The 14,246-nt window shown below is 41.9% G+C and overlaps 1 protein-coding gene across 1 annotated transcript in view; it reads left to right on the top strand.

Moving 5' to 3' along the window:
- MYO3A (myosin IIIA) overlaps nt 1-13,941 on the top strand; it is a 240,178-nt gene extending 226,237 nt beyond the window's left edge. Inside the window, exons 33-35 of the mRNA XM_080662723.1 lie at nt 3,540-3,580; nt 5,965-6,108; nt 13,292-13,941. Coding sequence (XP_080518849.1) covers nt 3,540-3,580; nt 5,965-6,108; nt 13,292-13,421 — 315 coding nt within the window. The 3' untranslated portion in view covers nt 13,422-13,941. The remainder of the gene's footprint in view (nt 1-3,539; nt 3,581-5,964; nt 6,109-13,291) is intronic.
- Nucleotides 13,942-14,246: the final 305 nt, after the last annotated feature.

Here is a 14,246-nt window from a genome sequence, read left to right as displayed (position 1 = left end):
ACACCATGTATTCATATTCAATTGGCCCTTACTTGAGTTCGGTGCTACACGTAGGTGAAATTTACAGAAATGATGGGGCCCCACTTCCTTTACTTGTCAAAACATTCCCTTGCCCTAGCTGGTGTGGCTCAGTTGGTTGGGCATCATCTCATGCAACAAAGGTCACTGGTTCTGGGCACATGCCTGGGTTGTGTTTGAGAGGCAGCCTACCTATGTTTCTCTCACATCCATGTTTCTCTCTCTCTTCCTCTTCCTCTCTCTGTAAAAATCAGTGAAAACATTAAAAAAACACCTCCCTTTAGCCATCAAAACACTGTAATTTTAAGTTGTTTGCATGAAAATCATTCTAGAATATATTATAATGCACATTTTAACCTTTTCTTGATGATCCAGGGTCACTGCAGTGAGCAGCAATGTTAGTACTTTATTCAGATCCATGTTTATCAGCGAGGCTCTCTGACCACCATGTCTAAGGAGCACCCCATCACTCTGTGTCCCGTGGCCCTGCTTCATTTTCTCAGAGCATTTATAAATATTTATGGAGCTGCTGAGCTGTGAAAATTATTTCCCTAAACCTGCTTATCATAGACAGCTGTGCTTTCAGTTGTTTCACCTGTTTTTATAGCTTGTGTTTCTCCTTGAATGTCAGTTCTCACTACGGTCGTTCTGACTGCCTTAACATCAATACCAGCTCTCCTCTATGATTTGATGCTCCTCATCTCTTACATCTGGGAAATGTTGCTATAGTTGTGTCCAAAATAAGAGTAGGCTGAGCCTAAGAAGCATGCCTGAGGAGGGGAGAACCTTAGCTGGGATTGCACACCACACTGTAATGGCGTGTGGGGCTGCTGTAACACGCAGAAGCTGGGCAGCCAGCAAAAACAGCTCAGGGCCAACAGTTTCCTCAAGAAGAGTAACTGACCACATAATTCCAAAGGCCTTCCAGTTTCATTATTTTCTCCAGTACCTTCCCTGACTATAGCAGTAGGTATTTGGCCATTCCAAGATCTTTTTCCCCCTATGATTTGCCTACTTTCTTTATCTTTGTGAAGACTTCTAAATATATAGTGTATTTCCAAAAGGAATGTAAAACTGTGTCCACCATGATATAATGGATGTGAAATTTAAAGTTTCATTATAAACGTAAAGAAATTTCTTTACGTCAGGTTAGAGGGGAAGGAGTGTGATGCAGCTGAGTCTTCCAAGTCCTCTGAGCTAAGACCTCTGTCCTTTCAAAAGGCCCCTTACGAAACCCCCTCACGGGAAAATCTCCTCCTTGAGTCCTTGTTGTCTCCTTGTCCTTCTCTCTTCTTTACTGTGTTCCCTAAGAAACTGCCAGAGGACATTTGCTTCTTTATTTTCACTTAAGATTTCAAGTTGGTAACTTGTAATTTCAAAACTATAATTGAAAACATTATTTGTCTTAGCAATAAATGCCCCTAATATAAAGTTCCATGGGTTAAAATTTACATTAAATCCTCTCCCGTGAGGGACAATGTGCTTCCTTCTTTATGATAAAGAATGTAGTTTCGTGCTTCCCTTTTGGACTTAGCCTCTAGGAATCTAAGAGACAAACACTAAGGCTCCATCTTAACACATTTCATTTTTGTCCTCCTTTCTTATTTACAACTTACGTTGGATTACCTTGGTTGTATAATTGCTCCTATTATAAACCATCTTAAATCATTTTGGGAAATTTTTATTATGGAATTGCATTTCATTAGAATATTCTAACACAGGCAAGAGTGAAGTAAAGCCTGGACAGTGTTTCCTCTTCTAAGAATTCCTGTAACTGAGAGCCAGCTCACACACACTACCTCCCAGGGGAAAAGGCAATACAGAATTAAGAGAGGTTGCCCTGGACTGGTGGCTCAGTTGGTTGGAGCATGTCCAGTACACCAAAAGGTTTCAGGTTCAGTCCCCGGTTGGGGTACGTACAGGAAGCAACTGATCGAAATTTCTTTTTCTATCTCCTTCCTCTGTCTCTAAAAAAAATCAATAAAAACATATCCTTAGGTGAGCTTTAAAAAGGGGGAGAGAGGGTTCTGGCCAGCTTGGGAATTCAAAGGCAGGACGTTATTTCATTCTTGGTTGTATAAAAGGGATCTCTACTGCACAACATCATGCTATCATTTCAGCATAATTTTGGTTTATAGAAAATTGTTACCAAGAGCAAAACAGACATTTTTTTCAGACCATGGATCAAGGAGACAGGACCTCTGTCATATTAAAACAACAACATCAACCACAGAAAACACCACCCTGGTCCCAGGGATCATTAATTGGACCACTAGGGGCCATTGTACCTATACTGGTAATACAATTATTTCTAAGCACCTCCTAGCCTAGGGCATTGGGTCAAGAATACAAAGTAATAGGAAATGGGAAGGAGGGCAGGAATGTAATTGGTGTCCTGCCCCTTACATTGTTATTTCCTGAAAGGTCCACTCCCAGACTTGATGCATTTAAGTATTACTTCTGCCTCATCCACCCACTAAAATTACAACCAATGAAAATGAATGAAACTATGAACTGTTTGACTCATGCAACATTTTAGTTTATTGCAAATGATAAATCATGAGAAAAAAATGATTGTGCGTCTATAAATACTGGGAAAACCCTCAGTCCTTACAAACCGTTATTAATTGCTATTTTTATTATTTCGCACTTTTATGGTACCAGCCAAGTTGATGTCTGCATTAGGGTTTCCACAATTATAACAACTTTGGCTTGATCAAGGTGACTCTGGTATTGTTTCCTCAGCCTAAGAGATGTATATGCCCTTGCAGCATGTAAATATATGTTCAAATATATTGAGCTAGCACACAGGGCAACCCAGTTACAAAGAGGATATTGCTTTGTAAGTAAGGTAAAGTACCATTTTGCTAGAGTTCAAATCAAAGCATTGATTAAAAAATATCTAATCATACCTATACTTAAATATTCTCATTTTTGCCTCCATACATAAAGTTCTCAACTTGAAAACATTTTGCAAATGAACGTATATATCAGCTGTGCTGCTACTTTTATGCCATAAATGGACTCCTATAGGTTAGTGAAGTCGGTTTCATTGGCCTGTGAACTGTTGCAGCTACCCTCACTGCCCGCCCATCTGCTTTACCTGTAGACAAGGGTGGCATAGGAACAATACCACAAAGCAGCCTAATTATCTGCCTAAGTCACAACTGCATTTGTGAAGAGATGGATTTTCAGGAAATTCTGACCCCCACCCCCCATTGTTAGGTAGATAGACCTTATGTAGTCTTGTGTATAGTGGTCACTATGGTGAACTCCTTTTTCGTATGGAATGCAAAGATTAATTTCAGTCCAGTGCTGGTAAAAATAATTACAAATTCACAATTAGTAAAATATGAGTAAACTATATGTCTTCAGATCTTAAAAATATTGTATCCATTTATTTATTGCTAAGTTAGCTTTATAGGAACAAATGTATTTATTTATTAAGATTATAGTAATATACAAATTATATTAAGACATTAATATATAGAGATTTTTCAAATTAATTATGTTTTCTTTAGAAGTCAATCCAAGAAGAAAAACGAAGACCAAGGAAAGATAGGTAATTATTTTTTCTAGATTTCAGTAAGTTATCAAACCAAAATATAAATCTCTATGTTCAAATTAGATTAATAATCACCAGTTTTATGTGGATAGATTTGGAAAGTAGTGTGCTCTCAATGCATCCTATCTAATAAAAGAGTAATATGCAAATTGACTGTCACTCCAACACACAAGATGGTTGCCCCCATGTGGACACAAGATGGCTGCCACATGATGGCCAGCAGGGGAGGGCAGTTGGGAGGGACCAGGTCTGCGAGGGAGGGCAGTTGGGAGTGATCAAGCCTGCAGGGGAGGGCAGTTAGAGGTGACCAGGCTGGCAGAGGAGGGAAGTTGGGGGCGACCGGGCCTGCAGGGAAGGGCAGTTTGGGGGGGGACCCAGGCCTGCAGGGAAGAGCAGTTGAGGGGGAACAGGCCTGCAGGGGAGGGCAGTTAGGGATGACCAGGCCTGCAGGGGAGAGCAGTTAGAGGCAATCAGGCTGGCAGGGGAGTGGTTAGGGGGTAATCAGGCTGGCAGACAGAAGCAGTTAGGGGCAATCAGGAAGGCAGGCAGGCAAGCAGTTGGGAGCCAGCAGTCCTGGATTGTGAGAAGGATATCTGACTGCCAGATCAGGCCTAAACGGACAGTCGGACATCCCTCAAGGGGTCCCAGATTGGAGAGGGTGCAGGCTGGGCTGAGGGGCAACCCCCTCCCCCCTTGCAAGAATTTCGTGCACCGGGCCTCTAGTCTATACTAATAAAAGGGTAATATGCTATTAGGCCGGACATCTTCTGGGCGACCTTCCAGATGTCCTTCCGGACAAATCCACGGTGGCAGGGCCGAGGCAGAGGCAGTTAGAGGTGATCAGACTGGCAGGGGAGAGCAGGTAGGGGGATCAGGCCAGCAGGGGAGAGCAGTTAGGGGGATCAGGCTGGCCGGAGAGAGCAGTTAGGGGGATCAGGCAAGCAGGCAGAGAGGTTAGGGGTGATCAGGCAGGCAGGGGAGAAGTTAGAGGCATCAGGCAGGCAGGCAGAGTGGTTAGGGGTGACCAAGCAGGCAGGCAGGTGAGTGGTTAGGAGCCAGCGGTCCCAGATTGCAAGAGGGATGTCCAACTGCTGGCTTAGGCCTGATCCCACAGGCATCAGGCCTAAACCGGCAGTTGGACATCCCCCAAGGAGTCCTGGATGGGAGAGGGTACAGGCTGAATTTCGTGCACTGGGCCTCCAGTTTATATTATAAATGCCTATATGTGGTCTAAGATCTTGTCTACTGGCAATACACTGAGCTAGCACAGTGCGAAGCATACATTAAGAACTCAAATAGTTTTGAATGAATTGTACTGTCACAATACAGAATTTGCTTTTCTTGGTCCATTGATATGGTTTTGGTTGGGCAATTTGAACCTGCCCATGCCCATGAACTTTCTTTCCCCAAACTCCTTTTTGCTTTTTGTTCTTGAAGATAAGACATGCTAAATCGCACTTTTACGGACTTGTTAGGACGATAAGGTTTGTGTCACCTGCAGGTGTGGCACACTTAAATTCACACTGGTCCCCTTTACCTATAGTATTTCAGCCAACCAGAACTTTACTATTTCAATATTTTGCCGCTATTTCAATCAACTAATGTCCAGACAGTGTTAATTACAATTGCAGGTTCTTTTGTTAGGCATGAATGGACGCAGAGTTCTTAATTTATGAAAGTTAATTTATACATTGGCATCTGTAACTTGAAAAGCACTTGTCCCCAGAAGCACTGTAGCACCTGGTAGTTGTCCAGACCTGTCCCTGGTGACCTCATTTGAGTCCTACAGATGCTGAGCACCACAGGCACCGGAACTGCAGTCGGAGTAGATCCAAGAATTAAAATGGTTGAGGGCACACCCCCTTGGCAGGAACTAAAATCTAGCACACACAAAAAATGATTCCCAAAAGACCAACGGGTAGGGGGCAGACAGAAGGTTAGCTGTAAAGGAATAAGGTAAGAACATGACACATCATGTACATCAGTGTATTGATGATTGATAAAATTGGAAAATGCTATGTGTTAGTACATAAAGTGGCCCAAGGGTCTGTTGTCAACCCTGACTTAGTCCAGCCAAGCTGGAACATTGTATTCACTGGCTATTAGTAGCTACTAATGCTGCGACAAGTTGAAGGCGACAGAACCAGGACAATTCCCTCCAGCAACCAATATTCTCTTAAAGGTAAGAGGTAAAGGTTTTGTTTTTCTCTTTAATTTACAGTATATGCTATTTTTGCACATTTCAAGATTACTCCTGTTTCTATTGACATATATGTGTTACTCTTAAATTACAGTAAATACTTTTAAAAAGAAAGCAAGTGTCCTGTAAGTTAATAGAAAATTCAATTGATACTCTGGTGTGTTTATGTGTTCATTTACAGTCAGGGAAAACTATTAGATTTGGAAGATTTCTATTATAAGGAATTTTTGCCCCATCATTCTGGACCAAAGGAACATAACCCTAGTTTACGAGAACGAAGACAACAGAGAGAACTCCAGAATCAATGTTTTAAGGCTGATGAAAGGTAATAGCATAGCACGTTAAAGCATAGCATTTTCAATTTTATACTCACAATCCCATTTCTAAAGCACTTTCATTTTATGTATGACAAATCATTTAATGACAAGCCACTTACTGAATATTGCATCTTATGATTAATATGTTGTTTAAAAGTAAAACTGTAAATATTATGGTAGGGTAATCAGACATCCCAGTTTTTCTAGCACAATCCTAGTTTATACCTATTTTTTTGGTGTAATCATTAATTACAACCCCCCACCTTTAAAAGTTTCTCAGTTTGGATGATAAATTTATGGTCATATAAACCATAAGCAATAAACCATATTCAAAATGTAGTTAACCTCTAACCAATATAATTTTAATCACTAGTTTCTCAGCTATGCTGTGTAATTTCTCAGAATCAGTGATGTCAGACCAAACCAATATTTGGGAGAAATATGTACCTGGTATTTTGGATTTATTCTCTCACTTTGCCACTGGCTTTCATTTCAAGTAACAAACCATTTGTAGTTTACTTACTACCTTGGTAATTTTTTTTTCTTTCCCCAGACATTCTTCATGAAGCTGTAAAATTGAGGGCACATAATAAGATGGAAACATGGTATATGAGAAATGGGAGCAATAACAAACCATGAAAAGCTATTTTTCTAAAATCCTAAACAAACATTCTAGCAACCTGGGCCACTCGGCCCCGCTCCAGTCTCTTCTACAGTGTGAGATGGTGCCTGAGAGAAGAGGTTTTAGAGTCAGACCATCTCAGACTTGGATCCTGACTCTGCTACTTACTAGTTGAGTGACCTTGCTTATGTTCCTGGACCTCTTTAAGCTCCCATTTCTACATCTGCAAAGGGATTTACTAATAACTGCCTCACCATGTTGTCATGAAAATTAATGAAATGATGTATATGAAGCGCTTAACACTAGATGTGGCATCGGAGAGGCAGTCCTTAAAGACTGTTACCATCTCTATTTGCTTTTCCAGAATCTACCTGAACTATGATTTCTTCTCCTTATACCCAAAGAGGATGCATTCTTTCATCTTGGGATCAAGAACTGTAACATGTTGGAGCTTAGAGATGTTTCAATCTAACCACAGAGTTCTATACAGGAGAATACCAAGTGCCAGAAAGATTTAGTGATTTGCCCAAAGTCATACATTGAGTTAGTGAACCAAAATCCAAGTGTTTTCTACTCCCTGCTCAAATTGCTTTTCACCTACTTACCTGCTTCCCATTTTAACAACCCAGCCTGCCTCCTCTCCAGTGTCTCCACTGGCAGACACACACATACTCTAAAAGCATTACATCCCTGAAGTACTGCCTGGTATTCTAGTAGTGTCTATGGATGTGTAGTTAATGCTCATTGGAATAAGAATGCTAGAAGCTAGTATTGGTTGAGTGCTTACCTTGTGTTAAGCACTATGCTAATATCTCACTTGATCTTCACAGCAACCTTCTGAGGCAGTTACTAATATTGCCCCATTTTATAGATGAGAAGGCTGTCTACAAGTTTAGTGACTCTAAATACTCACCTAAACAATAATTGATGGAGCCAGAATTTGAACATGGGCCTTCTTGAGTTTAGAGTCAATGACCTTAAGCACTGCTCTGTATCGCCTCCCTAAGCAACACCCCACCCCCCGGGTGTTTGAGGAAGGAGTTGTAATACATTGGTGCATGAAATGTGACCCTTATATTGAAGGAACTTGGTTCTAGAGAGAAAGTATATTGATCTAATAAAGCTGAACAAGGTGGCTCTGAGATGGGATTTTCAAAATTAAAGAAGCTTAAAAAGACAAAACATTCAAATGGCCCTGGCCAGTGGGACTCAGTCCCTTGGAACATCATCCCATGCACCCAAGGGTCTCAGGTTTGATTCCAGGTCAGGGCACATACTCAATTTCAAGTCTGACCCCCAGTTGAGAGACCTATGGGAGGCAACCAATCCATGTTTCTCTCCCGCTCTTCCTTCTTCTATCTCTAATATCAATGAAAAACATATCCTTGGGTGAGGATTTTAAAAAATACCCAAAGACATTAGATAAATCTTATAGGATCCTGAATTTAAAATAAAAAACAATTCAGAAAAACAGCTCTAAAGGACACTTAGGACAGAGAAACTTGAGTCTAAACTAAAAGTCGGATGGTGTTAGTACTACAGAAAGAATATATATCATATTATAAATTAAATTATTATGAAATATATATAGTTTATATTATATATTTATAGCACATAAATATAACATATTTATATCATCTGTAATAAGTATAATATATTATTCTAACAATGTTATATGTATTATGCACACGCGCACACACACACACACACACACACACAAACACACCAAGTACTGATATAACCCAGGAAGGTGTGAGTAGATCTGGGAATCAGGAACAGCAATGATAAGTTAAGAGTCTCATAATGAATAAAAATGGTGGCAGGTAGTCAGTGATTAGAAATTAGCATTAGAGGGCAACAGTAGAACTGATGTCTCCTTATCTAATACTAAGACAGGAAGTAGTGGGGTCTCTGTTAAGCAATAGAGAGTGATGTAGGGTATTTAAGTCATAGCTGGGTTTTAATTTGGACAAGAAGATATAGGGAGGATAGGAGGTGAAGGATGGGTACATAAAATGGAACAAGAGTTCCTCATTTTAGGGTTAGGAGAATCACAAAAGAAGCGTCAGCAAAAAGTAGGCAAAGGGATACAATTGGGAAAGTATGAGATCTAAGTGCTCTAGACCTGAATTTGAAACCCCACTCTATTCCTTACTAGTCATATCAACTAGAATTTTCTCATGTATAGATTGAGGATAAGAAAAACTAAGGCTTTGTCATGCTGTCTTTAGAATTAAAGATAATGTATGCCATGTACCTGGCAGATAGTTGATCCTCAATATTCTTTGATCAGAAATGAGATGAACAGGCATGAGATTTCACATCAGTTACCCAAGATCCTCCCCATAGGTACCACCCAAAGTCTCCCTCTCAAGTATCCACTGAGCTCATGATGTCCTAAAAGACCTTCCCAAATGTTGTTGTTTTTTTTTTCAATTTTCAAGTACAGTTTACATTCAGTGTTATTTTATACTAGAGGCTCAGTGCACAAAACTCATGCACTGGGGGAGGGGAGGTCCCTCAGCCTGGCCTGCGCCCTCTGACAAGCCAGTATCCCTCACTCCTTACCACCCACCTGCTTGCTCCTTACTGCTCGGCTCGCTTCTCCTTAGTGCTACCACAGAGGCAGAGGAGGCTCCCGCCACCATCACTGCACTCGCCAGCTGTGAGCCTGGCTTCTGGCTGAGCAGCGCTCCCCCTGTGGGAGCGCACTGACTACCACGGGGCAGCTCCTGCATTGAGCATCTGCCCCCTGGTGGTCAGTGCCCATCATAGCAACTGGTCATTCTGGTCGTTCCGCTGTAATGACCGCTTAGGATTTTATTATATAGAAGATTAGTTTCAGGTATACAGCATGATGCTTAGATAATCATAAAACTTTACAAAGTGGTCCCCCTGGTATTTCTAGTGCCCACCTGTTATATACATAGTTATAACAGTATTATTGAGTATATCCCCTATGCTCTACAATACATCCCCGTGACTGTTTTGTAACTGCCAATTTGTACTTTTTAATCCCTTCACCTTTTTCACCCAGTGCCCCAAGCCCCCTTCCATCTGGCAACCATCAGTCTGTTTTCTCTATCTATGATGTCTGTTTCTATTCTATTTGTCAGTTTATTTTGTTCATTATATTCCACATAAAGTGAGAGCATATTATATTTGTCTTTCCCTGACTAGCTTGTTTCACTTAGCTTAATACCCTCTTGGTCCATGCATGTTACCACAAATGATAAGATTTTATTCTTTTTTATGTCTTAGTAGTATTCCATTGTGTAAATGTACCACAGCTTTTATATGTACTCATCTACTGATGGGCACTTGGGCTGCTTCCAAATCTTTGTTATTGGAAATAACACTGCATGAACATAGGAATGCATATATTCTTTCAAATCAGTGTTTTGGTTTCTTGGGATATATTCCTAGAATGGAATCACTGAGTCATAAGGCAAGTCCATTTGTAATTTTTTTGAGGACCCTCCATACAGTTTTCCATAGTAGCTACACCAATCTGCATTCCCACCAACAGTGCACAAGGATTCCCTTTTCTCCACATCCTCACTAACACTTGCTGTTCATTGATTTATTGATGGTAGCCATTCTGACAGGGGTGAGGTAATATCTCATTTTGGTTTTCATTTGTATTTCTCTAATGATTAGTGACATTGAGCATCTTTTCATACGTCTATTGGCCATCTGTATGTCCTCTTTGGAGAAGTGTGTTTTCAGGTTCTCTGTTTACTTTTAATTGGATTGTTTGGGGTTTTTTGATGTTGAATTGTATGAGTTCTTTATAAATTTTGGCTATGAACCCATTATCAGGTGTATCATTGGTGAATATGTTTTCCCTCAGTCATTGTCTTTTTGTTTTGTTGATGATTTCCTTTGCTGTGCAAAAATCCAAAGGATTTCTTTTTTAAAATACTCTATTCAGAGTGGGCTAGAATAAAGGTCTATTCCATCTGCAGAAATTCTAGTCTTTCCTTTCTAGCCTGTCAGTATTTTCACTCATTTGCATATATCTTCAATGACCTTGCCCCTTTCTCCTTCAGTTATATTCAACTGATAAATCTCAGTGGTGGGTAAACCCAGCTTCCTACTCAATCTATACATACACCCATGTAGCTGAATGTAGCTTTAAAAAAAACAGTCTATTATCATTTAAAACTTATAACCACACATGTTAGGTGGGCACTTAAAAGTCATTTTGCAATACTACATTTCCCTAAAAATCCATTATGCAACTTTTCCAATTCATTCTTTCAGACTTCCTCTTCTCTCTTCAAACCCTCAAAATCTCCTCACTCTCATCAGACAACCTCTTTTCCTAAGAAAACAATAGTAGAGAACAGGCACATGCTTTTACCACCATATCTATCACTTATCATATACCTCCCTCAGTTTAGCGTGGATGACTGTCCTCCAGGTAAGACCAAACCTTCCTTTTGAGCACAGAATCCAGTGTCTTCCTCTACTCAAGAACACTGTCCTACAATTGTCCCTTTTTTTCTCTGCAACTTGAACATTTTTTTCTCTTTACAACACCATTTCTGACAACCTGTGAACAGGATGCAGTTGGACCCATCATAAAAAAAATACCCTTGACTTAATCCCCTGCCAAACCACCCATGTTCCTGCTCTTCATTATAGCAAGGGTAATACATGAGAATGACTCAACCTCTTCCATGTCCTCTCTTCCCAGTCTCTCTTGAGCCACTTCACACTTGAACAACTCCACTGCCAAGGCCACCAGTGACCTCTATTTTGCCATATGCCATTATCTATTCTCAATCTTTATCTCGCCCTATCAACATTTAACATGTTTTCTTTTACAATTACTCATTTTTTTTCTTTAAACATTTCTTTCCATTTGCCCCCAGGATAGGACTTCTCTTGCTTTGCCTCCTACCTCTCTGACTCCTCCTTATTATTCTCCTTTGCTGAGTCTTCCTCATTTCACTGATCTCTCAACCATTCGAGTGTCCCAGTCCTTTGCTTTGTCAACATATACACTCAAGACCTTAAGTGTCATCTATTTACTTAAAATTCCTGAACTGAAATATCTAGCCTATATCAGGACTTATGTAGCCAACTGCCTATTCAATACCCCCTCTTGGATAGCTAATAAGTAAACTTAGTATAACCAAAACCAAAATCTTTACCTCACCCCCCAAAAAATACTATTCTGCAGCCTTCCCCATCTCAAATGGCAGCCCCATTCTTTCAGTTGATTAAGCCAGAAACCTTAGGGACATTCTCGATTCCTTTTCTTTACATCCTATATCCAATCCATCAGCAAACTCTTTCAGTTCTACCTACCAAATATGACCAGAATCTGATCAATTTTTTACCTCCTCTAGAAGCCTTAACAGACCTCCCTACTTCCTCTCTGAGAGTCAGGTCCTTTTAGGAATCATTCCTCTGCTCAGAACTCTCCAATGTTTCTCTCACTCTAAATAACATTCAAGTCCTTGTCATGGTCTCAAAGCACTAAATTATCTGCCATACTATCCCCTCATTCATTCTTCTCTCTATCCCTTGCTATTATTCCTCTGGCTTGCTCAATTTAAGCTTCAATGGCCTCCTTGCTATTCCTTGAGCACAATATATACACTGTAGTCTTGGAACCTTTTCATTGTTTGACTGTCATCCTGGAATGACTGTCATTCCCTCAGAAATCTGTCTGGCCTACTTCTCCCCTTCCTTCAGATCTCTCCTCATTTGCCAACTTATTAGCAAGGCCTTTCCTGATCACTAGGAGATGGCTTGTACACACACACACACACACACACACACACACACACACACCCATCACTCTTTCCCATGAGCCTCTTAATTGGTCTGTCTAGCTCCGCTCACCATCTGGTATTAGAAGCTATCTATGGTCCTTTCCCATACTAGACTATAAACTCCATGAGAGCAGGGACTTCTGCTCACTCATCATGTGCACTGGTGGCTGACACTTAGTGGGTGCTCCATAAAATGGATGAATCTCCGTGGCTGCCTTTTAGGTGTATATGGCTGTAGAATCCAAAGGTAATCAATGGCAGGGTTTCCCAGCGATGGGAAATTTGGCCCAACAGCCTTATTGAAAACATGGAAAATGCCTACAGGGCTAACACCAACTGTGTAGCTAACCCAGTGGTGTGTTAGATTTGGCAGGAGAGTTTTTAAGAAACATTTGAGCAGTGTAAAAATGCAAAATAATGGTTGTCTATTAGGCAACTAAAGTAAGTGCTTGTTTATTGGTTGTGAGCTATTTCAAGCCCAAAGAAGCTAGTCTTTCTGAACTACACATTCTCTGGTGCTTTACTTAGCCTTAGCTGTCATTCAAACGCAAAGTCACCAGATTTCACCAGCTCTTCTGCTCCTCAGCTTAGAGGAGCTTTGAAAACCTGAGAAAAATTATCGCAGATCCGTTTGACCACTACCCTGATTGCTTAAATGTACGTTTTTCAAATGCCTGAAGATGGTGGAATGTGTGGAGAAGACTCGGCTAACTCGGGGTGGGCGGGGATGCGCTGCACGTGATGGCGCCACTGACGCTGGGCTCTGGATCTCGCTGGCAGGTGCTGGGCGGTGGAGGATCCCGAGAAGGAGGAAGAGGAGGGGGAGAATGGACCCTCGAGCAATCCCTACGACTACAGGAGGCTCCTGCGCAAAACCTCCCAGCGCCGGCGCCTGGTCCAGCAGGTGTAGCCCCGCTGCCACAGTGGCAGCCGTAATGTGCCCAAGACCGCTGTTTGTAGGGTCCAAAGCGCTGAAGTCTGGACCCCGATCTTGGCAGGTGCTACACTCTCCATGGAGGGCCCCGGCCAGCTTTGGTGCTCGGAAGGCGGAGACTGGGAGCTCTTCGGACGACAACTGGCTGCGCTGCCTCACCCTCCACTCCCACCAGCCCACCAGCCCCTGTTGCTGGCCCCCAATGCAGCTCTTTGTTCACTTGGCTGCCACTCACTCCTGCTGATGACTGGAAGGCGCCTGAGCTCTCGCTGACCCCCTCCTCTCTCATTTAGGGTGACTTCAAAGAGTTCCTATTTCGTGGAAACGCCTCTCCCAGGCCCGCGGAACACTCGTGGGCGGGTTGAGTCTCTTAAAACAGAATAAAGCCTGGGTGGGAGGAGAAGTGCTAGGATGTGGGGAAGTTTTGAAGATGAACTTAAACTCGCGCTTTCCCTTCCCATGGTTATTAAATTACTAAATAAAGGAAGTGCCTTGGAGAGTCCGTGGCTTTCTGGGCCGGTGCGCGTCTTCCCCTTGGAGGTCTAGCTCCTGTGGTCCTGCTGTGCAGGCTGGGACGACCAGGTATGCGGGCGAGGCGCCTCGCCTTCTGTCTCCACTAGCGAACAATACACCACCATCACCCCAAAGGCTCATACGAAATTACAACCTGTACTTGTGACACAAACGTGGCCTCCAAATCTCCAAATCCCCCAACACACACACACACACACACACACACACACACACACACACACACACACAGCCTGCCCAAACACTGTGGCTTCCTTTGGCCCCACCTAT

This window comes from Plecotus auritus (assembly GCF_963455305.1).
Source record: "Plecotus auritus genome assembly, chromosome: 1".
Classification (NCBI taxonomy): Eukaryota; Metazoa; Chordata; class Mammalia; order Chiroptera; family Vespertilionidae; genus Plecotus; species Plecotus auritus.
This window is presented reverse-complemented; position numbering and strand designations above follow the sequence as displayed.